Source organism: Microchirus variegatus (assembly GCF_963457635.1).
Source record: "Microchirus variegatus genome assembly, chromosome: 7".
NCBI classification, from domain to species: domain Eukaryota; kingdom Metazoa; phylum Chordata; class Actinopteri; order Pleuronectiformes; family Soleidae; genus Microchirus; species Microchirus variegatus.
In genome coordinates, this window is record NC_139808.1 from 1,310,001 (window position 1) to 1,336,227 (window position 26,227).

At 40.2% G+C, this 26,227-nt stretch overlaps 1 protein-coding gene across 1 annotated transcript in view; it reads right to left on the bottom strand.

The window, feature by feature from the left end:
- Positions 1 to 25,998, bottom strand: part of LOC310929837 (receptor-type tyrosine-protein phosphatase gamma-like) — a 114,585-nt gene extending 88,587 nt beyond the window's left edge. The window contains exons 1-2 of the mRNA XM_083892686.1: positions 25,901 to 25,998; positions 1 to 26 (exon numbers count right to left, since the gene is read on the bottom strand). The exon at positions 1 to 26 is cut by the window's left edge and continues 67 nt beyond it. Coding sequence (XP_083748812.1) covers positions 1 to 26; positions 25,901 to 25,985 — 111 coding nt within the window. The 5' untranslated portion in view covers positions 25,986 to 25,998. The remainder of the gene's footprint in view (positions 27 to 25,900) is intronic.
- Between the last annotated feature and the right edge of the window lie 229 nt (positions 25,999 to 26,227).

Consider the following 26,227-nt stretch of genomic DNA (forward strand, 5'->3'; position numbering starts at 1 on the left):
ATAGCTGGGCTGGTCTTCCAATGCAACTGTGGGAGAAGAGCGAAGAGAGGGAGGTCAGCGAATCCACAGGGGACGGACAAGTTCTGTCACACATGTTATGAGAGCTTATTCACAAATCTATGGAAAAAAATGCATGAGCAGATGCAGCATGACGTCAAATGTATAGAATGTAATGAATGTGAAGTTAAAACTCAGCGGGAATTCGGGAAACTTTTACAGGACAGATTAAATTTACTCCCAATGATAATCTTTAGTGCCCTTAATGCGGCATCGTGAAATGTGACGATATCGATGGATGTCTTCGCTGATGGATCAGCGAGTTAAGTGAGCGCCATTCGTGCCCTTTCGCCACCGTGGGCCGGCTGAATATACATCAAAATGATCAAATCAATAACTGAAAAGAAAAAAAACTGTTTGAATTAGCCACATGTATTTCAGTTGATGTAATCCACTGTCAGTGAAACAGAGAGATCACTGCAGCGCTGTACATTGCTTTTCCCATTCAAGTGCAATTTGGTGATTAAAAGGCCTTTAAAGAAGAATACACAAGCTAATATTGCGATATTGACTTTAACCACCATCCGCTACTACCGTCACCTTAGACCTCAGAAATACACTACAGTTCAAAAGTTTGGGATCACTTTTCTAGTTGCAAATGTCTGTTTTTTAAAGGAATATGTACATAGGTGTATAAAGGCCCATTTCCAGTGTTCTAATGGTACATTGTGTTTGCTAATCGCGTTAGAAGACTATTGATGATTAGAAAACCCTTGAAAACCCTTGTGCAATGATGTTAGCACAGCTGAAAACAGTTTTGCTGGTTCTTTGACGAAAAGCAACGTTTAAAAATCATTATTTCTAACGTTATCAATGTCTGGACTATATTTTCTATTCATTTTGCAACTCTTTTCATTAATAAAAGTCTGAGTTTTAATGGAAAACACAACAAAAACGTATAGGTGACCCCAAACTTTTGAACGGTAGTGTAAGCTATTGTTGTATTTATTAAGAGAGCATTAAATGTTTTTGAATTTACAACCGGACAGGAAATATTAAGCTTTCAGACTCGTCGGATATCAGCGCCGTTTTGCAAATGCATTACGAATGCAACACTTATCGCATACGGCTTAAGTAACTCAAATGATCTGCCAAATTGTAATGTTGCAGCGACTCTCAGCCAAGAGTATAACCCCAAAAGACACTTTAACATACTTTATTAATAATAAAGCATCTTCTGTAAAACTGTGTTACCACTGAAGCGACTCTGACAAAGCTTCACAATATCAGTGTCTGTGACTGTACCAAAACAATACAGCCATAATCGCCATCATTTAGCATGAAATTAATATTGGGTTTTGCAGAAAACAAGGGGAGCCGTTACTCTCTCAGTCTCTTTGATGCTTCCTGTTCTCGTATAGCTTAAATCAATCAAATCATTTGCAGCAGCCTTTTCTGGGAAAGAAACTTTAAGTGGACTGGATGATCGATAATGTGTAATAAATGGATGAATGAATGCTGTAACAGCTTCTGCAATGCTGGAAACCTGATTTAGTAAAACGCAGACAGTCCCATGTTACCAGCGTCGTAAATAACCAGTTCAATGTCTTTGGGAGAATACCAGGGGCACAAATTGTCCTAGCATATGTTACTCCAGAGAACATGCAAGAGCGGACTTAGTCGTTACATGAGAGTCTGTTCCACAATGAATGAACCCTGCACCAGACTGTTTAACCGAAGTCCTTGTCAATCAAGAAAACAGGGGAAAAGACGAGTGTTTCGTGTCGCTTTTGGCAGTCAAAACCCACCAGAACCCGGAGACGCACGGACTAATATTGGTTCTCTGTCGCTAAAGGAATGTTAACAGTTTGGTCGAGCAGATTGCTTCGGTGTAAAACGGGGGACGGGAGACAACACTCTACCAGATATGACAATCTGCCCGAGCCAAAATTGGAAGACAGTTACTTGCTGTTAAGACTTGGTTTTCAATCCATTTCGAGAAGTCCATGTGGTTTCACAGCTTTGTGTTGCGTATGGCGCTCGGTGCCGTGTTTGTTCACCGATATATAACTCAGTTCGGCTTCTATTACAAACATGCAGCTTGGAACAACCTAACCCTTACATCACATCAAAAAAAGTGATAACACCAGAACTATGTATTTAAAAATGTGTCTCACAGCACATGAACAACATTTTAGCGCTCAAGAGACGAGTATTTTTAACAGTGTGGAGGGATAACGAAAAATAATACACATTCCCGCAAAGTTTTAAGGATTATTTTTAGCGCTGGGCGCGTTAACGACATTACCGTTAACGCACAGTAGCGCATGACGTCCATGACGACTGACAGGACAAACGTGCGTGACGTCATGTTTACGTGCAGCGACACCGGAGTCCAGGCACCGTTTACCAGTTAGCTACGTTAGCGCCGTTAGCGCACCGACAGTGGAACTGGAGCAGCCCTACAACTAACCAGCATTTTGCGTTACTTTAGAGACTCGGGAGTCACGTAAACATGACATCACACACGTGTTTTTCTGACCAGTCGTCCTGGAAACGCGTCATGCATTATTGTGTGTTAACGTTGATGCCGATGATAACGCGTTAACGTGCCCAGTACTAATTTATTTCACAAGAAAAATGCCTTTAAAATCTACAACACCAGTGTATTTTATTTGTCTCGTGAGATTAAGGGAAATTATGAACATGAACGCTACTCTCTGGACTCTTGAACACCAACCATATCATATCAGGGGTAGGGGAAAAAAATCTAAATCTTGATTGATTATAATCATCCACGAATCTGAATCGATTCATAAAATTCAAAAATCGATTTTTAAAAAATACAAAACAATTACTTCTTTCTATTTTGAAAAACCACACAAAACACCAGTTTGTGTTATTGTGTATAGTTTATTTTTGTAACTTCTGGGAGAAAAAGGCAGTTAGTCTAAGCTTTTATTTATGCAAGTTATTTTTTTGTACAGTAAGTAAGTTTTTATTTGATTTGAATGAATAAATGTTAACTTTTGTCTTAAGTTTGCCTTTGTGTGATCACATTATCACATTAACTTTTACAAACTGTATTGTTTTGATGCCATAATTTGCCTTAACACACTATGCATTGTATCAATTTTTGAATCGAGAATCGTTTGAATCTAATCGGAATTGAATCGAGAATCGATTTTGAATCGAATCGTGACCCTAAGAATCGGAATCGAATTGAATCGTGAGTCACCCAAAGATTCATATCCCTAGTGGAAAAGTGCAATTAGAGTAAAATACTTCTCATATCATATGGTAGTGGGTTGAAGTTGACTTGATCACACAAAACACACACACGCACGCACGCACGCACGCACGCACGCACGCACGCACGCACGCACGCACGCACGCACACACCAAATTTTTTTGTCAAAAATGTGAAAAAAAAGTTGAAAAAAAAAATTTAACATCTTTTAGAAAATCTTTTTTGACAAAAAATTTTTGAAAAAAAAATTGTGACAAAACATTTTTGAAAAAAAAATTTGACAAGTTTTTTGAAAAAAAATGTAAATTTTTTTTTTTTAAAGAAAATGTGAAAAACTTTTTGGAAAAAAAAATTTTGGTCCAAAATTTGAGAAAGGGTCATACTATACTATGTCGTCCAAAATTTTATTTTTTTGACAAATTGAGTATAGCATGTTATAACAACCTAAGGAAGTGATTTCAATGAATACAAAGTGAGGACTGGCCAAAATGTCCTCACTCCGTAAAAATGACCTCACTGTTGGTCAAAAACCCTCACTGGTCCTCAGTATGCCACAAGTACAAGAACACCCACACACACACACACACACACACACACCACGAGACACTTAAGACGAGCACAGCTCTTACTAATAGTTGCATCATTACTAGGGATTAATTAAACTAAGCAGTACGACAAGCCAACTCAATTCAAAGTCAGCGTATCACTGTCTGTAAAAACAGTCTCTGCTCTGATATGAGAGACTTGCACAACCTTTTTCTAAATTTAATTTGATCCTGGGAGGGGGGGGGGTCACAGAGGCTCCATGGGCATATACTGTGTTAGGAATCAATCCACTAGTAAGAAACATGGGTTAACATGAAGTGTAAAAACAAAATAAAGGAGTAGGGGCAGGTAGGGCTGTAGTATTTGTGGCGGTGACTTGAAGCGTATTGGAGGACAGGTTATGAAACAGGAGGGCTGCATCGTCTTTGATCAGAGAGCATAGGAGACAGCACCATGTCAACAGTTTACTCTCATCCATGTCAGCCGTCCCCTGTGGGCAAACGGATTAAAGCCGCAGCATCTCCAGCCGACAACACAGCCAGTGTGTGCAGGGCCTGGAGAAGGCTGAGAGGAGCAGAGCAGCCATGCTACACACAAACACACACGGCATCTAAAAGTTGATATTTATGAAACGGCGATTGCGTAGATTAGGCAGCAATTTCGATAAAATGCCACACGCAAGACAAGTTGGCCTGCAAGGTGTTTTTAAATCGTGAAAACCAGAGTATTTTTAGGAAGCTCTGAGAAAACAAAGAGGCTTTAAAAACCTACAGGAAAAACATCTTGTAAAAAAAAAAAAAAAAATCCCTTCCCTTTTCAATGCCCCGAGGGCTGTTAAATCATCTTCACTACCATTAAGCCCTGCTATTTGTTCCATAATATCACACTCAACAACAAGCAACGAGCCCCTGAGAGCCGTTGGAAAACAGCAGCCTAACAACGAGCACAGGAGCGTTTAACTCTGCACAGTGGTCACTGGAGGGTGCAGCGAAATGAAATATCAATCTCGCCTGTGATAACGTTAGATATGTGAAGGACAGTCGCGGGTGGCACTTTCATGTCATCCAAAACAGGATTATTATGGGTTGGACTGATACCCGTACCTAAGCTGCATGGATACATACGTGCATGGTGGTGGTGGTGGTGTGTATTTGAGCTCTAGGGGTGAATTATTAGTCATTTTCAAAATGGAAAAAGCAATTTGCAACAATAACAATAGGCAAATCAGACAGACTGTAAGAGGTAAAGTAGTAAAAGAATATGTACATGTAGAAACAATTCATTTCTTTAAAGGTGCATTATGTAATAAATGATAAAATCCTCCTAATATGTCACAGAGACTCAGGAATAATGTTCATATAACAAACTGAACTCACCAACAACAACAGTACAGACCAAATATTTGCATTAAAAAACATATTTTGCAGACTGCAAATCATGTTTATGTTTGGAAATCACGTTTTGGCATGTGGCGCCACCTACCAATCATTGCAGTCAATAGAGTCTCAGCTGCCGAGCAACCACGGGTTGCCAGTTACGTCTGAGCTACAATGGCGGAGAAGACGAAACCCATAATACCTCGGTATTTTGAATTTGAGTGTAGTAACCGTTTTTGGCCACATTCTTACATATGGCACCTTTAAGTTATTGACCTTTCTGGGGCTGGTGTGATTATTTGAATAATCGATTATAACTATTTTGATAATCAATCGGTTTGAGGGATTTTTCATGATTAAAACTAGATTTCTGATCATTTTAGCTTCATAAATGTGAATCTTTTTCATGCTTCTTATGCTCTTGACTAATATTTTTCAACATTTATTTTGACATTTTATGGACCAAACGATTAATTGAGAAAATACCAGACAGATTAATCGATTACATATATAGACCTTGCATTTGAATACAAAGTCGTTAAAGGTCCAGTGTGTAGAATTTAGAGGGATCTATCAACAGACTTTGGATACGTTTAAAATATTGTTGACGACCAGTGATGGGAATAACGGCGTTAATCCATCTCATTACAACTAGAGCTGAAACAATTGCTTTATTAATTCATTATTAAATTAATCATCAAATATTTTGATAATCGATTCAATCGTTTGAAGCTTTTTTTCCATGATTAAAAAAAGATTCCTGATTGTTTCAGCTTCTTAAATGTGAATATTTTCCCCGTTTTTTTGCTCCATTAAACAAAGAAATCATTAAAAGTGAGTCATTTTGCTTTTGTGGACAAAAATAATACATTTCCAGGTTTGACAAACAGAGATCAATACTTTTCTGACATTTTATGGACCAAACCAACGATTACTCAATTAATCGAGAAAATACTCGACGGATTCATCGATCATGAAAATAAACGTTAGTTGCGGCACTGGTTACTAGCGACAATAAAATGTGGCGCGTTACTATAATTAAATGCAGTTGCGTTTAAAAAAAAAGATGCAACAAGTACACAACAGGTTGACTCATTGCTGCACTTTTAGGTTTTAGACATGTACAGAGCCACTATATATGTCTCCGGCAGAAGGGTCCTTATTTACATTTAGACAGTTGCGTGCACACAGACACTTGTCACAGTGGTAGAGGACAGCATTGCTCAGTCACCTCGCGCGTCCCTATTTCCTCAGCCCGTCTTTTAATTAGAGAAGTAGCAACGAAATGCATATCATTAAATTTGCTAATTAGACGAGCTATATTCTAAACAACTTTTACATCGTTCCGTCGGATTTTGCACAAAACAGACACGAGTCGTGTTTTCCGCGGGCGTCGCGAGTGAATAAAGGGCAGACACTCGATGCAAAATTGCTACGTATGCGCGGAACAAAATGTGCATACGGAGGGAGACAGCTGCTGTCTGTGCAATCTCATCTGCAATGCACCGGGCAAACCGTCGACTGCAAGGACATCTGCTTTCCTTTCCGTTTTGAGAGAAATCACGAGCAGATCCATTGTTTATGACAAAACGCGTGTTAAAATGTTTTATTTTAAAGGCCAAACGGCTCCGTCTGAGAACACACTGCACGACCTCTTCAAGGTAACCAACATAAGTCACGGTGGTAAAAACAGAGCCGAGGGTTATCTGTGGAACAGAGCCGCAAAAGGAAAGGAGCAATTTGAGCTTAATTGCAAGAGTGCATGTGTTTGTAATTTCTCCAGGAAGTGGGTAATGTGGCAACCATTTCCCCGGAAGTGTTCCAGTCACACCAAAGGACCCCGGGAACATGAGAGGTCCACGATCAGCCAAGAGATTCGCCTCAGCGAGGAGCCAAGCCTCGAGGCTAAACCATCGAGCTCAGAAATTATAAAACAATAATTCAAATCCCAATGCAGATATTCAGGCCAACACAGCAAAAAAAAAAAAAAAAAGAAGCAAACAAGCAGTTTCAGCAGAGAGGACATCAGCACCCTTGGGCCAGACAAATGAAGCCATATTAGAGTAAAATTAAGGCCATTAGTCTATGGTTAAAATTGTTCTTTGACAGACTAAGTAAAAAAAATAAGACCTGGAATAAATATTCACAAATATCTTTATTTAAAATGTTCCCACGACACCTGCTCTTATTTTTTTTTTTTGTCCTTTAGGAAAATGCCAGCATGCATGTCAAGACATGTCTGCCTTTTTGTTCATCATGTTAATTGACAGGAAGTGCTACTGCACATATTGAGCGCCGAGATGAGACGTTGGTGTCAGTGCTGTGCAGCACGGTGCAGAAAGTCTAAAATACAACTTCATAGCCGGATATAGGGAGATATGAAGTGACAAACTCAAGAGCAACGTTTTCATAATCATTCTGAAAAGGAAGCCAAAACACACATACTTGAACAACAAAGCACATAGAACATGAGGAAGGGCGAACGGGCCCATGGTCAACTTTCTCATTACACCGCAGTCTATTCTCCATATTTATGTGCAGAAAAGTGGATCTCATTTTAATCAAATCATAATCACGCCACATTCTCTGCACTCAACGGCGACACATATGAATACAGCATGCACTCGTGTATGTATACATACACATGCAGTATCTGCACTATAATAATATTACAGAGGACAGAGGTTATGAGGCCGCAGAGGCTAAAAATACCACGATTAATAACTCAGAAACCGTAGAGTACGTATTAAAGGTGAATATAGTCTTCTGAGTTTGCCAGGTGAAGACAACCTGGAAGTAAGAACATGCAGTTGTTGGAACAATTACTTGATTAATCGATTACTAAATTAATAATCAATTATGACCGTGATTAAAACAAGATTTCTGATTGTTTTAGCTTCTTAAATGTGAACATTTTCGGGTTTCTTTGCACCACATAACAAAGAAATCATTAAAAAACTGAATCATTTTGGTTTGTGGACAAAACGAAACATTCGAGAACATCACCATTTCCAGGTTTGACAAACACTGATCAACATTTTGCACAAGACCAAACGATTACTCGATTAATCGCTGAAAATAACCGACAAGATTAATCTATTATAAAAAATAATCATCACCTTGTTAATGGTCTCAATCAAGTCATGCAACTCCTGCAAGACCCGATGGGCAAAAAGGCCTCAACAATATCGATTATTACTAAATTACTAAATTAATCGTCAACTATTTTGATAATCGATAATCGGTTTGAAGATTTTTTCATGATTAAAACAAGATTCATGATTGTTTTAGCTTCTTAAATGTGAATATTTTCTCGCTTCTTTGCTCCACATAAGAAATAAATCATTAAAAGTGAATCATTTCCAGGTTTGAAAAACTGATCCACGTTTTTTTTAACATTTTATTGACCAAAAATTTCATCGATTAATCGAGAAAATCGATTACAAAAATAATCGTTAGTTGCAGCTCTACTTTTAAATGACTTGGAAGCCGCAGAAAAACAAAGGTTTGGAGAAAAACCTTCGTTCGGAGCATTTGTGACGCTTAGCGTGGTCGTACTTCCAAGTACATAAAACAACCAAGTGTCTGCCTCAGCTGGACTTCACCGATGTCTATATAATATGTATATATACGTCATATCTGCGTATTTATATCACAGGATGCCAGGAAATAACCTGAAAACATAGGCTGTGTCACTGTCGGGCGCCTCCGCAGCATAATGAAGACAGACCGGAGCGCAGATCTGGATCTGTTAAACACAGCACCTGTACAAGATGTCTAAAGTGTGACACCACACCATTTAAGAATGTCAAGTTACAAATGCTAAGACTGCCTGAGGGGAAACGGCTGAAAAAAAAAAAAAAAAAAAGGAAAACAACTGAACGAAGTAGAAACCTGAAATGTTTTATTCAACACGGGTCACTCAGTGTTTCCCACATTATACATGGGAAACGGCTATTTACAATTCAGCTCGAGATACACGGTCAAGAGCAAATTTGTACCTAGCATTCATGACCATGTTCGCTGCCGTTCCAGTAACACCCGATCATTATTATTATTATTATTTGTGCCACTTCCAAGAAACGTATCTGACGAATTAAAAATTGTTTGTGTGTTATGTGTTATTTTAAATCCCAAAACTTTAGTAAAGGCGTCAAAGAGGCTTTGTCGACTGGCGTTCGTCGAATTTTCTTTTCCTGGATAAATCCAACTAAAAAGCACAAGCCAGGCTCGTCTCCTCATTGATTAGTGCATGGTATTTTGATAGAAAAAAACAAAAAACATGGGAGTGTCAATGAAACATCGCTGTGAAGGCTTTATTAGGAAGCTGTGGTTTTGCTCTCCAGGAGGCGTTCAAAGGAGCGTTACATCACATGAAAACTATCAATCACTAGGGGTTGGATCTTACTTTAATAGCACCAAGTCAATTTTGTAAGTGATGTGAAATATAGAGGATAAAGTAGAGGACATTGTATTGTCCAATCGGTTGCAGGTGACGGGTCTGAATTTCCGGTCGCAATCTCCGATCTCATGTTTTTTGTTTTTTTTTAAATGGGGAGTTCAGATTCCCGTGGGTGATATCACTAGCTGCCACTTGTGAGAAACAAAGTACATCAAATGTCAGATTTCAGAGGGAGAGGAAGCAACGACAAAAAAAAGCCGCATATCCTGTCATTTATTCGCTAATCTTAAGAAGCCAGGAAAGAACTATGAACTATTGTTCCATTGTCTAAACTAAAGGCGACTCTTATGAATTAAAACCACGACACTTCCTGGGGCGAAGTCGAAGACAGCCCTGTCTAGTTCAGACTGAATGTGCACTGGGATGAAAAATTAAAAAAGAAGGGGGTAATTTACACAGTACGTTTGAGTCGTGCTGTAGAATGTGCTACTAACGCGACGCTGTGACAAGCGAGTTAAGTGCATTAACAGCTAGAGAGCTCACTGATTGAGTGCATCAAGGGCTCGGATGGAAACCATTAACAAGATTAACAAATTCAGGCCTGGTGACCTCTGTACTGGACCAGCTATAGCGTCTCCTCACACTGTACCGACATGACTGCACTGCTCTGACAGTGTTTGGAATATTTACGGCGGGAAAAGTGAGGGTTTTTTTTCCATTTTCGACACGGCAAACAGATCTCTTAAGTGCCGAGAACGTATGAGGTCATACCTCAGGATATGGCGCGCGGTCCCTCGTGAATTGTGCCGTTATCGATTCAGAGATAAATTCACCTGCCTCTGGAGGATGCATTACACTCCTCCACACATTACTGGTGTTCGTGAATGGCGACGCCTGATTGCTAGTGATGTAAATGGGTCTGTGAAGCATGACATTAATGTTATTGTAAGCTAGAGTAAGGTAATGGCAGAGAGTGCGAAGCTCTAAGACAGTACGACAATACAGCTGCAAGTTCAAAAATAGGGATGCAACGATTACTTGAGTGATTCGAGTAACTCGATTACAAAAAAATTCCTTGTTTTAATTTTCCGTTTTGCGTCCTTGATTAATTGAAAAATAATTGGTCGAATACTCTGTTACAAAAATATTTGATAGCTGCAGCGCTAGTAAGTGTAAATCTAAATCAGCTACCACCAATATTTACGTTAGCAATATTTCGTTAGCTAGTGCAGCATTAGCTGAAAAGCATCCACTTGCTAGCTCTTCCGGCACCCGCTAACGTAAACATTGATGTTAGCTGATTTAATGTAGCTTACTAGCGCTGCAGCTATCCAATATTTTTTGGAATCGAGTATTCTACCGATTATTCCTCAATGAATCGAGTAATCAGATAAAAAAAAAAAATAATGATGTTTTAAATAAGAAATAACCATAATTTTGTGTTTTGCGTCCTTGATTAATTGAAAAATAATTGGTCAATTACTCTGTTACAAAAATATTCGATAGCTGAAGCGCTAGTAAGCTACATTAAATCAGCTAACATCAATATTTGCGTTAGCAATATTTACATTAGCTGAAAAGCATCCACTTGCTAGCTCTTCCGGCACCCGCTAACGTAAACATTGATGTTAGCTGATTTAATGTAGCTTACTAGCGCTACAGCTATCGGATATTTTTGGAATCGAGTATTCTACCGATTATTCCTCAATGAATCGAGTAATCGGATAATTCAAAAAGAAGCTAAGTAACCCAGAAGCCGGTCGGCCAAATGACTTACAGATAGCTGTACATATAAACAAAATAGCACTGCAACAGGACGTTGCATGCATCACTACAGAAAAGACTCATCTTTCCTGCCTGAGGCCAAACAAGCAACAAGACCTCCCTTCCTCTTTAACCGCTCTTTGATGCTGGACTCTAATCAATACTTACAGGCTGAATTTAGAAATGATAAATAAAGCCATGGAGAGAAATGGACTCGCTATCACAACAGCCTCTTTAGTAGTCTTCCTATTATGTAATGGTCACTTGTGATTTTAGGGTAAAAAGGAGTGAAAAAATAGTGTTTTTCTGGCAAGTTGTCGACACATTATCCCCAGTGTCACTCTTTGTCTCGTTGGTGGTCAACCTTTCACGGCTTCAGTCTGGGATTTTAAGAGGAACAGAACACTTTCAGACATGAATAATCATGCTATCCTGTTAGATAACACAGTCTCTTTTGACGTTACAGAAGACGGCACTGCAGGTAAAAGTGTGGACGTGTTACGGTCCAACCAGTGAAATCCAGCCGCTTGCTAAATTCGGAGCGACTGTGATGGGAGAAATAATGTTGAAAAGATAAAGATGCTAATGAGCCAAAAGGGATTACAAGATTATTTCAGTATCCATCATCAGTGCCAACATATAACACATGACAAATGAGGACATCTGCTCTGATGATGGCTCCTCCACATTGACACTCTTGTTTGGCCTTGCTTTTCCCTTCACGGCAGTCTGGTCGTTTCCTGCCAGCATATGAAAGTGCATCGTGTTCTGGTCAACACTGCCACGCCATCAAAAGACACCCAATTTATTTAACATCACAGGCACTGAAGACACCCTGGAACAGATTTCATCACCTACGTGCAGTCAAACTTACAAGACGACACATCCAACCCCGATAAACACGAGCCGCTAATTTACACCACAGCGAGAGCAAGAAACGAAAAGGCTGGAAAAACGGAGATTAATTAGCATGTGCTTGGTTGTGACTCGATGGAATGACTAAAATCAAGAAGGAGCATCGCAGCGGAGTAAAAAGTAAAGCCAACCTGCAAAAGCATTTACCTGTAATTTTAACAACATGATGCTGGATTTGTAAATAATTAAAAGGGTGTTATATGCAAGTATGTATTAAATGTATTAATAAATAAAATGACTAAATGTCATCAGAGATCAAGTAAACATTTTATGGCGCTTATACAGTTCCAGCCACGACATGGCTCGACTCTACTTGGCTTTGTACCATTTTCCATTATTATAGTAGCTCCATGGTACTTCCTGCATGACCGGAGTGTAACTGAAATACGGCAGAGGGGGTAGCGATGGGGCTCTACACTCGCAATCACCGACTTTCGGCAGTGCGGTCGCTAAATACACCAGACTCCTCTGTTAAATACTGAGATTTTTTTTTTATTTCCTAGCTAAATAATGGAAATTAACGCATGTTTTCAAGATTTTAGAGTCATTTTAACTGCTCTACAATTGATCGGTTTGACTCTTGCAGTTGATAACTCTTCCAGTGCTGACATGCAGTTAGTCGACATCACATTTAGCATTAGCTCAGTTAGCTTGGAACCTCGCCAGAGCCCTGTCGCTAATGGAAAAAGCGAAACAAAACCGAGTACAGCCAAGTCGTGCTGGAACAGTGTAGTGGAAAAGCGCAATTAGAGTAAAATACTTCTCCAGAAGTGGCGCGGCCAGTATGTTCACACTTAATTTTCAGTTTCTAGCACTTCAGTATCCTGGTCACAACCAGAGTTCCTAAAAAAGAGTGTGTCGCAAATACCAAAGAAAGGCCTAAGTACACCTCTCAAAAATGTCTCAACCACAGAAGAAAGAAATCTAAACAATAATATGTCTGCCAAGGTTAGCTGGAGTACATGCTCTCTAATTTCTGTGAGTATTTATGTTTTTACAGTCACCAGCCGCCGACTTTATACTCAATATCTTTTTGAGTGCTTTGAGTGTAAAATAAAGGGGGGAAAAGTTGAAAATTGCAGATAACAATTCTCCACAGATGAGGATTATATCTTGTATTGTCTGGTATTGTTCATCTAAAAGTCCAAATCACAAAGACGCTTGTTTGTTTGTGTCGCCTTGATGCAAATTCCCTTCCTCCATCTGTGCCATGTGGAAGAAAGCAAACGCACTTCTGACAAAAAAAATATTTTTGTTTTGTGGCATGAATGCTGGAGGTTTTCCCTACTTTCTCTCCTGTTATCTGTCCATTGACAGGATAATTGCATATAATATTCAGAGGTTTCAATTCCACACGAGAAATATTACAGGCTTCAATACAAAAGAAAAAAATATGAGGCTTTCTGTATCTAAATGCAACAACTTTCATTTCAAGCGCTCAGTGTTCTCCGGCACAATGGGGCCTATTCAAAGCATTTATTCGTAAACATTAAGGCAACACGGCGATTGTCTTCAAAAGCTGTGAAGCCGTTGAGGCAGGGCGGTTGCCAGCTCCCACCTGCCTCACGCTGGCTGTTAAGTGCGGGGACAGATGATCTCTGGAATCCCTCGGTGATTAGCGATTACCTGGGGATAGGTCTCCTCTCTGAGGCGGTAAACACTTGTGTTGCGAGGTTAAGATCTGCTGTGACAATAACATACAGCAGCTGTCACGCCTTCAGCTCACCCCACAGTTTGACAGATAAACAGGCATGCAGGAATTTTGCACAGCAGCACATCTGCAAATCACGACGGGATCGAGAGGGAAAAACGCGCGTCATGTTCGGCTTCACAATCGTCGTTGGACTTACTAAACTGTTGACCCAATAAATACTTGAGTTGTCTTTGTTGGGGAACCGTGATACCGTATCTTTCTGAAATATGAAAATGTCAAATGAAAAGGGCATGGTATTCAAATCTCTAGTTAATTAGGGTTCCACTACTGGGAGGGTTTGAATGTTTGTGTTGAAGAACAGAAATATTTGCATTCCCCAAAGGGGAGCGTGTCAACAGGATCGATAGGGTAGTTGCTAAACTCCTGCTCCGTCTCCAAAAACTATCCAACTCAGCACATCTCCCTCCCATCGCTGAAATTAACTAACCACAATGTTTTCACACCGGCTCCCGCCGTCGCGTTAACAATATCGCACTTACTCGCTTCGCACATTTTCACTCGGCCAAGCAGCGAAACATCCAACCAAGTAAGCACCTGCAAAAGGTCGAGCGACGCCTCGCAATGCTTAGCTCTCTTGTTAGTTACATGGATTAACGCCAATGAGCTCGACTCCATTGTTGTGTTAAGAGCTTTTCTCCAGAAATAAGGGCGAGCTCCCAGAGAGACAGTCCAAGTGTGAGAGAAACAAACAGAACATCAATCTCATTGTAAACCCACAGGAAAGAGTCTGGGGACTGATCGCTCGTGGTGTTAACTTAGGGAGTGGAGGAGGAGGAGGAGGAGGAGGAGGAGGAGGAGGAGGAGGAGGAGGAGGAGGGGAAAAAAAAGGTATTCAACAGGGAATTAATAAAATGGGTTTAGCACTCGAGTGGAAAAGTGGGTATCGACTCAAGTGTTTAACCCAGCCTAGCAAACTGCATTTGATTACAACTAATCTCCTGTATTTACTTGCGTCGTGTCATACAGTACGTTCTCGGAAATGTGGAACTATTTATTTATTTATTTAGTACAATAAAGACAGAGTCTAAGCGAGATACTTTTCTAGTTCCCGTAATTAACAACATGTCGTAAAAAAAGCCTTGTTGTTAACGTCACGTTTAATTACAAGTGCTCAATTTCTTTATCGCTTGTTTTGAATCTTTTCTAGCCTTTTACTGTTGTCATCCACTGGGAAATATGGCAGTGGTTAAGGGAATCTTTGGGGTAATCTTTAGTTCTGCTGGAGAGTGACAGCTGTTTCCCACCCCCTGAGCAACAGATCTCTAAAATCACTTTTGGGTCATAGAGCAATGAGCTGCAATTATTTGTATGGTGCCTTTAGAAGTGCGACAGCCAGGCATAGCCAATTGTAATCGCATCCCCAAAATAAGACTCATCTGTACAAATACGTCAGCTGGTTTTCCTGACCCGTGTCCAACTTGTATTCTACCATTGTTGGTTGAAGCTGTTTTAGCACTGGGAGATACTGGAGGATTTCAGTCAGTACAAAACAACAAGACTGAAGCACAGAGAGCCCAACAAATGTGTTTGTGTTACTTTGTGAATAGCATTCACGACTGTAAAAACAGCATGTACGTCAAAAAAATGGAAATGTCCATCCATCTTTTACCACTCTATCCTCCACAGGGCCACATGTAGAGACAAACAAGCATCCACTCTCACACTCAATTTAGTGTCCTAATCCACAAATGTACATGCATGCAGCCAATATTATTACTTTGTTAATCTAATAATTTGATATTGACGTTAATATATATATTTTAAGGCCGCGTCCAAATACCTCGCCATTAAAATTTCCACTTGGTTTGGAGTGCACTCAACCTAAATTCCTTTAAATTTCGAGGTATTCGTGTTCAAGTGAACGCCGGTACACACATCCAAAACACTGACAAAACTACCCAGGCACTCGGCAAATAGCCGCTAGCTAGCTAGCTACTTAGCTAGCTGCTTTCATAAATCGTCATTTATTTTCTGACATGAGTGTTCAAAGCTCAACGTTCCTTTGGCTGTACATCAAATCAACATATTCCAACACACTTGGACATTGTAACGTGTTTATTTGCGAAAAACATATTACAATGAAATTGTTCCTCGGCAGATGTGGCCGCCATCTTTGAAAAAAAGAAATTCAGCCAGGCTTGCTGAATTCGCAAAGCATCATGGGTAATTTCATCTTCCACTTTGTTTTAAGCGCTCACTACATTTTAAGGGTTGATTATAAGGGCAAAATCGCAATTCCCCTTGCTCCCCACTACACGTGAATGCGCAAAATTAAGGGTTAGGGCAAAGATGTAGGGTTAGGGGAGGCATCGGGATACGTCGATCATGATTGGCCAGTCGATGTCAAAGGTTGCGTGGGTAGATCGCATGGCATTTGCCACTTGACTGACTTACAGGTAAGCGGGTCTGAGATTTCCTCTTTACGGTCAACCACGCTAGCTGCACATCACCGGCAAGCTAGTTAGCCTTCCGATGTATACAATTCTACAGATGAAAGGGTATAACGATGAGTGAGGAAGCTGGACCAAGTAAGAAACCAAAAACTTCCATCCAGAATGGGAGGAGGAATTTGCACGATATCGTATTCGAAGTGCGTTTGTCCGATCTGCAAATCTAAGTTCAGCTATTTTGAAGAAGGGAAATGTGGAGCGGCACTTTCGGCGAGTTCACAGAACGACGTATGACACGGACTTCCCTCCAAAAAGCGGACTGTGCAACCCTGGCCGATTCCATTTAGTAAGGTAATGACCAAAAATGCACTGAGTTTTATTGTGCCATACAGGTTCATGCAGTTATGCAAGGTACAACAACAATATATATTGAGGTATACTCAATATATATGTTTAGCTTTGTCGATTAAGGTAGATCATTTTGACTTGGTCATTTTAAAAAGTAGCTCCCCGAGCTGAAAAAGTATGGGCAGCCCTGATCTGAGGTCTGTCAGCCTTAAATGGTAACTGCTGTAACTGCTCCATTTTAACAAACCCATGTCTCTGCCCTGACAGTGACAACTACTCCACACAATCACTGCCGCTGTAGGAGTTTCCGACTAACAACTATATTTTTAACATACAGTGTCGCGGCTGCATTTTAATGTAACAGTGACCTACATTCAGATTGGTTCTGCCTCCGCGGATTGGAACACAACGTAAATTCAACCACGGCTCGGGACAACGAGGAGCATAATTTATGCAAAGGTAAAAAATCAATTCATCAAACACACGGCTCGACACTTGCGGGAAGCTTGTTTGACATTCAGCGCGACGTATCCTGTATCTGCAGCGATTGTCGCCATAATTCACAACAAGGGACGCGAGCCTCGCGTATGGGGGCAGAACTACTTATGAATGCTTTCACCTCGAAGACAATCTTCAATGTAACCCACAGGAAAAAAATAAAATAAAATAAAATACAGAAACAAAAAAACAATGAGCACAAAGCAAACACATGCTCTGTTGACCCACAATAACACAATGCAGGGTAGCGAGGAGAAGGGGGAAAAAAAACGCCTGAATGTTCCATTGTCTCCGCTCTCCACAGGGCAGCGTTGACTGACAGTTCAGCTGTAAGTAAAGCTGACACAGTAACACATCGCGGCAACATTGTTTCAGGGCAAAAAAAAAAGGACGTGGCGATGGAAGGACACAGGACATTTATTGATATGGCCGCGTCCTTGAGTGCAGCAACGTATGTCCTTCAGTGACGGTGCCTTATTGTGTGGACATTACTCACTATTGTCGTGTAGCGCAGGAAATAAATGCACTAGTTTCCGCCCCAAAGAAAAAAAACACATTTCCTCTCCCTTTGTTTTAAATCAGATGTGGTCAAATCCAGTGTTTCGAGTGTGGCGTTGCAGAGACGGACGAAACAGTTTGGAGTGTTAGTGGTTGCGGGTGGTTCTAAATGATTGAAATCTTCAACTTTTTGGAGCATCTCTGCTGAAAGAGCGCGAGTGAACACACACAAATTAATGAAGTGATAAACAATCGCCTTGATTAAAAGGTTGGTTGAATAAATCAAAGCTTTAATTAATCCCAATTAATGCCAAATTACTGTGATTATTATTATTCAAATAAATCCGTCTTCTACCACTTTATGCTCCACATGTGGATCGCAGGGGGCACCGGTGATTAAAATAAATCACTATTATAACACTGGTGAGCACCCACTTACTGTAGCACTGCACCTTTTTTTGTGTTGAGTTGCTCAGAATGTCTGAAACGACCCGTTTGCAATTATTTTTGACCGAAATTGCGATTGTGATGCGATTTGCGAGATAGTAGTAGTTCTCATTTTCATTTGAATGACATTTTTTAAAGATTACTGTGTGATCAGGGCTGCAACTAACCATTATTTTCATAATCGATTAATTTGTGGATTATTTCCTCGATTAATCGCTTGGTGCATGAGAATTGTTTTAGCTCTATTTGTGATATTTCTGCAGATAGTGCGAGAAACAATTGATGTTTTCTTCGGTCTATAGAATATAATGTGTATGTGTAGCACAATATTTAATCTAAAATAGTAATTTGAGACACATTCTGGCTTTAAGATTTGAAAATTACAGTAGGCCATATTGCAATTTTGATTAAAAAAAATTCAATTAATTGTTCAGCCCTAATGGAAATTACACTTTAAATTAGTACTTTTACAGTGTTTATTTCCCATAAATAGATGAAGACATACAGTTTTCCTTCTAATGGAATGAAACAATAAAGAGACAGGCTTTGTACCACACTGTCCATACAGTAAATGAGCTGCAATTGTATATTCAAGTAAATATATCAACAAAACACTGTGAGTGCGGTTACTGACAAAGAGAGAGAGCGAGCTGGGAGATTTTCTGCTTCTGAAACACCATTTAAATCGTGACAGAGCTGTGGTGCGGCTTGAAGAATCGATGCAGCCGTATCAGCGGAGGTTAGCGTTCACCCACACGGTTAGGATCATGATTACAAATGTCGCAAATTGCACGAAAATAATAAAGATTTATTCTTTTGTCGATTGCTATACGAGTAGGGCGCCAGTGGGTATAGATTGTAGACCATATTTATTCTCATCTTCTTCTGCTGCTGCTGCTGCTGAACACTCTGTCCCATGACTTGTTTAATCTAGCTGGCTCTAAGTAGTGCCATCCCCTAGTGTGCACACTGTACAAAGCAGCAACATTAGCAGAAGCTACATTTGAGGCCATGTTCCAGGTTGAGAGCATGGTAACTTGTACACCAAAGGTTGCACTGTGATTTGAGATTAGTCCTCCTTAGATGATCACAGGATGTTTTAAATGTGTTAAATTGAAACATACTTTTCATCGGGGTTGCAACAAACGATCATTGTCATCTTTTCTGGATTAATCGAGTAATCGTTTGGTGTGATAAAATGCTGTAGAATATTGATCAGTGTTCGTCAAACTTGGAAATGTTCTCAAATGTCTTGTGTTGTCAACAAACCAAAATGATTCACATTTAATGAGGTCTTAGTTCGGGTTAGGGTTAAACCAGAAAATATTCACATTTAAGAAGCTGAAAAATCACGGAGACTGGTTTTAATTCTTTAGAAAACACTCAAACTGAATAATCGGTAATCGAATTAGCTGACGGTTAATGTAGGAGTTGTGGCCGATCATCACTTCATTTCACTTAAGTAACTCACTTTAGCTGATGACGATCTTGTAAAATCACAATATAGAAGAGTAATGCTGGGCGCGTTAACGGTGGTTAACAGTGTCAACGTTAACACACGTTTTCATGACGACTGACCGGAAAAAGACGTGCGTAAACGTCATGTTTACGTGACTCCTGATTGTTAAAATGAGTCTCTAAAATAACGCTAAACTTTAAAAACAGAGGCACACACACTCAGTACACATGTACGCTGGTTATCTGTAGCGCTGCTCTTTTCCTTGAATAAACAGACTCCGGTTTGACGCGCTAACGATGCTAAAGGAGCTAGCGACGTCAACGTCAACGTGCGTTGATGTCGACGCCGTTAACATGCCGAGCACTAGTAGAGTAGAGTAAAACAATAAACTGAATTTTGTTTTCCAGACGTACACATTTCATTAGGTTTGACAGTTATTAATATTCGGGACCATCTATTTACAAAATTAGAAAAATTTGATTTGATAAAGTATCAGATATTTGTATGCATAAACATGAGATTTGAACGTGTCATTTTTTTCCGACGGCATTTTCTCCCATAATAAGCCAGATTTTAATTACTTCTCAAGCTATAGTCTACCAAAAGAAAACATAAATCTTTGCTCTTCCCCAAACCACAACAGAGTTCATTAAGGAATCCAAACAACACAATATAAACAACATACAGCTGCTCTCCAAAAACAAAACCACTGTAGGTCTCAAGTTGGCAGCCTGGCAGTTTTAATTCTTACAGTCCAAACACAGTTATCTATAAAAACAAATATTACACTGTTGCTTCAAAGTTCATTCCATTCTTTCTCATTAGACAGGAAGATAAACTCGCCGCTGAATTTGAAGACAACAAAGCAAAAGGATGAGTGTCACTGGCAAAAGGATGAAGTGGGAATTACGTGCACATGACTTAAAAGTGATTACAGCACTTTTCCCCCCATCGGACCATTTAGCGAGTGGCACAGACAGCTGGTGGAGAGACAACAGATAACAGTCCGCCGAGCCCGGGCCGTGCTCGAGAGCGAGCATATGCGACTGATGCAATTTTTTTAAAAAAACATCAAGTGTCAGTCCTGTACATACTGCACCAATTATCCAAGGAAGATGGAGAGGACCTTGATGTTAATGATGCCGTTGCCAACATTGGTGATGTAGAGGCAGCCGACATCCTGCCGGCACGAGAGTAGATCAGGACCTCATTAATATCACTAATGACACGTTTGCTCACCAGCAAACCAACAGCGGTGGTTTTGTTTTAAAAGGTGTGTGTTTTGTTTTGTTTTTTTTGTAATAATGTTCACCTCTTGTCTTCTCAGTGATCAACAACTTTCTCTGTATCCCGAGCCATGAGGGCATTTTCCATTTGTTTGGTATGATCAAAATCAAATAAACTTGCAATAATCTCCTCCTTACTTGTGCGATCAAACACTGAACTAGCGCTGCAACTAGCGATTATTTTCATCATCCATTAATCTGTCCATTATTTTCACGATTAATCGATTTTTTCGCTTGGTCCATAAAATGTCAGAAAATGCGAAAAGATTAGTGCCGTCAAAAAACGTTAATGCGTCAACAGCGTTTAGCGGCATCGATGTTAACGCACGGCTCGTTTCCATGACAACGGACCGGAAAAAGACGTGCGTGACGTCATGTTTACGCGACTCCCTATTGTTAAAATGAGTCTCTAAAGTAACGCTAAACTTTAAAAACAGAGGCACACATACGCAGTGCACGGGTTCGCTGGTTATTGGTAGCGCTGCTCTTTTCGTTGAATAAGCAGACCGCTCCAGTTCGACTGTAGGCATGCTAACAGCGCTAAAATGAGCTAATGCAGCTAACGGAGCTAACTGGTAAACGGTGCCTGGACTCCGGTGTAGTGGCATGCAAACAAGACGTGAAAAATGTTGATCAGTGTTGGTCAAACCTGGAAATGATGATGTTCTCGAACGTCTGATTCCGTTTTTTAACGATTTCTTTGCTATATGGAGCAAAGAAACCAGATAATATTCACCTTTAAGAAGCTAAAACAATGAGAAATCTTGTTTTAATCATGAAAAAAAGCCTCAAACCGATGATCAAAATTGTTGACGATAAAGTTAGTAATTGGTTAATTATGGATTTGTCGATTAATTGTTTCAGCTCAATACTGAACATTTCCATAATTGGTGCCAAGCACCATTTCTGATGATGAGCTGCAATGTGTGGGCTGTATAAACCTGCACACACTCCTGATCGCAGATTCCCTTTTTTAAAACCAGTGTACGGTGTAGGGAAGAATCTTAAGATCTTCAAATGAGAGAAGACATACAAGACTGACCTTCTAAAGAGGCCTGATAAGTTTCTATTACGCTCCACTCCCTCTGAAAATACCACTTCTCCCAGATATCGTGAAATCATCATCAAAAATAGCTGAGCGGGTAATAGAAAACACATGCGTCTCCGTCCCATTTCTAATTATGGCGTAAAAAAACGGATTCGTCGATGCTGCCCATGACACAAATTCATCTTATAAAAGATATAGGTCATGTCGTCTGAAACGCTACAGACAGTTACATGAGCAGTCAAGAAGCAGTTAAGTAGGACTTGTCCTCCACCGCCCATTAGCTGCACTGCCACTCTGTCTATATTGCCTTTCTAGCATGTGTCAGAGGTCTGGCGTGACGTGCCATGTGAGGGGAAAACTCAGCTGTGCGAGTGGCTTGTAATGCTACTCGTCAATAAAGCTGCAAAATGAGGACGTGGAAGCATGGAACAGGGGGATTTTGGGGGCGGCGAGGGGTGGTGGTGGTGGTGGTGGGGAGTGGGGGGTTGCAGTGACTCAGAGAGAAACCATTCTCCTGTTACATCACTCGCTTTACTATGGGAGGTGACTGGTGCCACAAAGGAGCAAATACCTCAAAACACATCAGGAATCAGACTACATCCTTTCCACTCGGCACCAGAGGTAATAACGGTGAATAACAACATTTCTAGGGTATTTAATAATAGTGCACGAGATGTGACGAGACGGACAAATCGGTTAACTAAAGGTTTACGGTGATTAGTTTATCTCAGACAATAGTCAAAAGGGCAAATATTTTATGGTTATCCATAGAGGTGAAAGACTTCCTCTATTAATTGATTACTAATCAATTACAATTTGAATATTATCTTCTCATTTCTTTGCTCCATATAACAAAGAAATCGTTCAAACTGCATAACTTTTGGTGTTGTGTACAAAATAAGACGTTTGAGAACATCATCCTTGATAAACACCGATCCACATTGTATTAGTGCTGTGCAAAAGGTTAACGCATGACAGGTTTCCATGACGACTCGTGTCTCTAAAGTAACGCTAAACTTTAAAAACAGAGGCACACATACACAGTTCACAGGTACGCTGGTTATTTGTAGCGCTGCCCTTTTCATTTTATAAACAGACCGCTCCAGTTCGACTGTAGCCGCGCTAACCGGTGCTAAATGGAGCTAATGCAGCTAACGGAGTTAACTGGACTTAAACGGTGCCTGGACTCCGGTGTCGTGACACGCAAACATGGTGTCATTCGCGTCTTTTTTTGAGTCAGTCGTCATGGAAACGTGTCATGCGCTAAAGTTGGCGAATTAAAGTTTGACATCACTACCTTTTATTTCATGGACCAAACAATTGTTCGATTCATAGAGAAAATAATCGACAGATTAATCGGTCAACATCGAGTCAACGGAAAACTAATAAGCAATTATTGTGCTCATCGATTAATCAATTCAATAGATTTGCTTCTGGCACGCGAGGACAAAAGTATTTGGAATACATTCATCTTGAAATGTGGAAAAGCTGGTGCATCAATTGAAGGTAAATTATAACTTCAATGGAAACTGATTTGGTGTACAAATTGTGACACTTCGTGACAGAAACTGGGAAAGGGCGGAATATGTGTTTGAAAGGGCGAGGGAAACCAGAATATTCTTATCTACTTCAAACACGTAGCAAATCATTCATAATTAATAAGAGCGCCAAAGAACTCTTTATTACAGTCACTTTATGATTTGCTCTTGTGACCCAAATCCCAATGTTCACTGAAAAACATCTCCTACCACATAAAAACTTACAGCGCAATTAAAACATGGCTAATAATCTCTACTTTATCCAGCCACTGGGAGTGCAGACAGATGCATTTACAACGAGACGCTGCATCGGTAAACAAAGTAAGGGGTTAAAGCCAGTTAGTGGCCAACATCAGCTACGTATACTGGCGTATACTGTGTGTGTTATTAGATTTTTCATTAAAAAATGGAACACAAATGGCCTGAAATCCTCTCTGTCATAATGCACATAGTTTAGAAATGACATGTTTTGAGTTTTCCCCAGTTTCATTTGCATTATTTACATAGATTTGGCATAAAAAATTAGATGTAGGGTGAATTCTAATTCCTTGCTTAACCCTCAATCTCAAAAATGTGCGCTCCCGCTAGTACAAGTGCTGTCTCGATTCTCAGAAAAATTAGGTTGAGGGCCGAGTTTAAGGGCTGTATCGCCCTCAATGTTGAGATTTTCCGAGACCACCCTTGGGAATAAGGGCTACCCAGAATGCATTGCGTGTTTTCACATAAGAAAGATGGCACCGAAAGCAGGGAAAGGGTACAAATGAAGTATTTTCTTTGTTATTAGAGATATAAAAATGATGAAAACCATTGTATTATCTTAGTTTAGGCCCATATTATGGATTACTGACGTTATTGTTGCGTAACATTTATTTTTATTTTACGATCTTTTGTCAATAGTCGGCCGGTGCGGACAAGCGATGGTTTGCTATGGTTTACTTTTCAATAAGTCGTGGTGTGTGGTAACTGTCAGCTGAATATTTGTATGAGTATCATCTTATAACTAACTGACAACCTAATAAATTGACTTACAAACCACATGTGGAATAAAAAATAATCCTGACGTAAATGTGTTCTTCTTCTTCTTCTTTTTTGGAGTTGACGGACTGGACGCAGCTTTCGCGTTATTCTGCCCCCTACAGTCTGAAGACGTATCTGCATTTAAGGGGTGTCCCATTTCTAAGTGACAAAATAACCCTCAACACTTGGTTTTGAGGGCCAGTTAAGATTAAGGGTTGAGCTTGAGGGTTAAGATAGGAATTCACCCGTAGTCTTCCAGTTCTCCTGAGGATGCGAGTGCAGAAGTAAAAATATATGGAATAGTCACCAGGGGGCGACAGGTAGAAGAACAAATTTTAGTACATGAGCGCTATCGCTAGTTTTGGATCATCTCTAATGGCGCACGATGTCAATTTTGACAATTTTGAGACGCCCCTGAATTTCATTTTAGCAACAGGTAACGTCACGACCGTAAAGTGACAATTTACCATCAACTCTTCAACGGACGAATCATCAGTTTTTCACTAGCTGCTTGAACCACTTTGCCAAGTATCCCAGGAGAAGGGTGTGCCAAAAAAAAAGTCAAGATGGTGCAGATCCACAAAACTCCTCCACAAACTTTTGACAGACTAAACACAATTAAAATATACGCAACCAACCAAACTGCACAGAACTGCACTGCTCGGTAGAAACAGTGCAAAATTGAGAGAGTTGCATCAAATTATGACAAATCTGTCAAATCGACAAAAAGGGGGGGAGGTTAATAATAATATCCAGCAGCAGATGATATTCCAGGACTGGATTTGTGCTCATGTGGCATTAATCGCCCCTCATACATACATACATATATATATGCACGTCCATCTGAAGAGGCGACATCGCAAAAGTGTCGTCTTTATCATCCGCTATATACCTACGCACATGATAGCCCCATTAAAATGATAGGGGGCTGCAGACAGAGCCAAAACTTGGGGGGAAACCATATAAAACATCATCAACAAACGAGAATAATCGTGATAATAATGATTCCACAGGAAAATTCACAGTTATAGACACACACACACACCCTAACAGTGATGTTATGGTACATTTCCTGCACCATGTTGAATAAGTGGCTAACATGTGAAGCGTCAGGGTCAAACAGGAGGCGTCCAACAAAAAAAAAAAGACCAGAACTCGGTGTTAAAAACACACAAAAAAGAGGTGGTTTGCGGTGCATCGTCCAGCTGCTTAATCAATAACATGCACACAATATGACAAGGAGACTCGGCCCAGGCTAAACACCTCCCCGCCTCTGGAAGAGAAGAAAAAAGAAGAGAAATCCCCCCAAACAAAAGTGTGTTCACCCTCCATCAAACACAGTGGACTCTCTGTTTTAACCAAGGCTAACTGTGAGATAAGCTAACCCCGTCCGGAGGTTGTACTCACCGGGATGACAGTCTTTGTGTTCGGGCAAGGTTAAAAATATTAAGGATAAAATCCACCAGTAACTCGGTTCCCGTATCCTCCGCATGTTAGTCAACTCATCGAGACCCGGGGGGGGGAAAAAATAAAAGAAATAAAAGAAGATGGAAAAAAGGCAACGGGTGACAAAGTTTGTGTATATGTTTGTATGCGAGTTAAAAAAAAAAAAAAAAAAAAAAAAAAGGACGAAAAAACAGCACGAAGTTGCTTCAGCAGCCACGAAGGCACCGCATCAAAAGTGTTCGGTTAGCCGGGTTCACGCTACACGGTCCCCGCTTTCAGGGGGCGAAA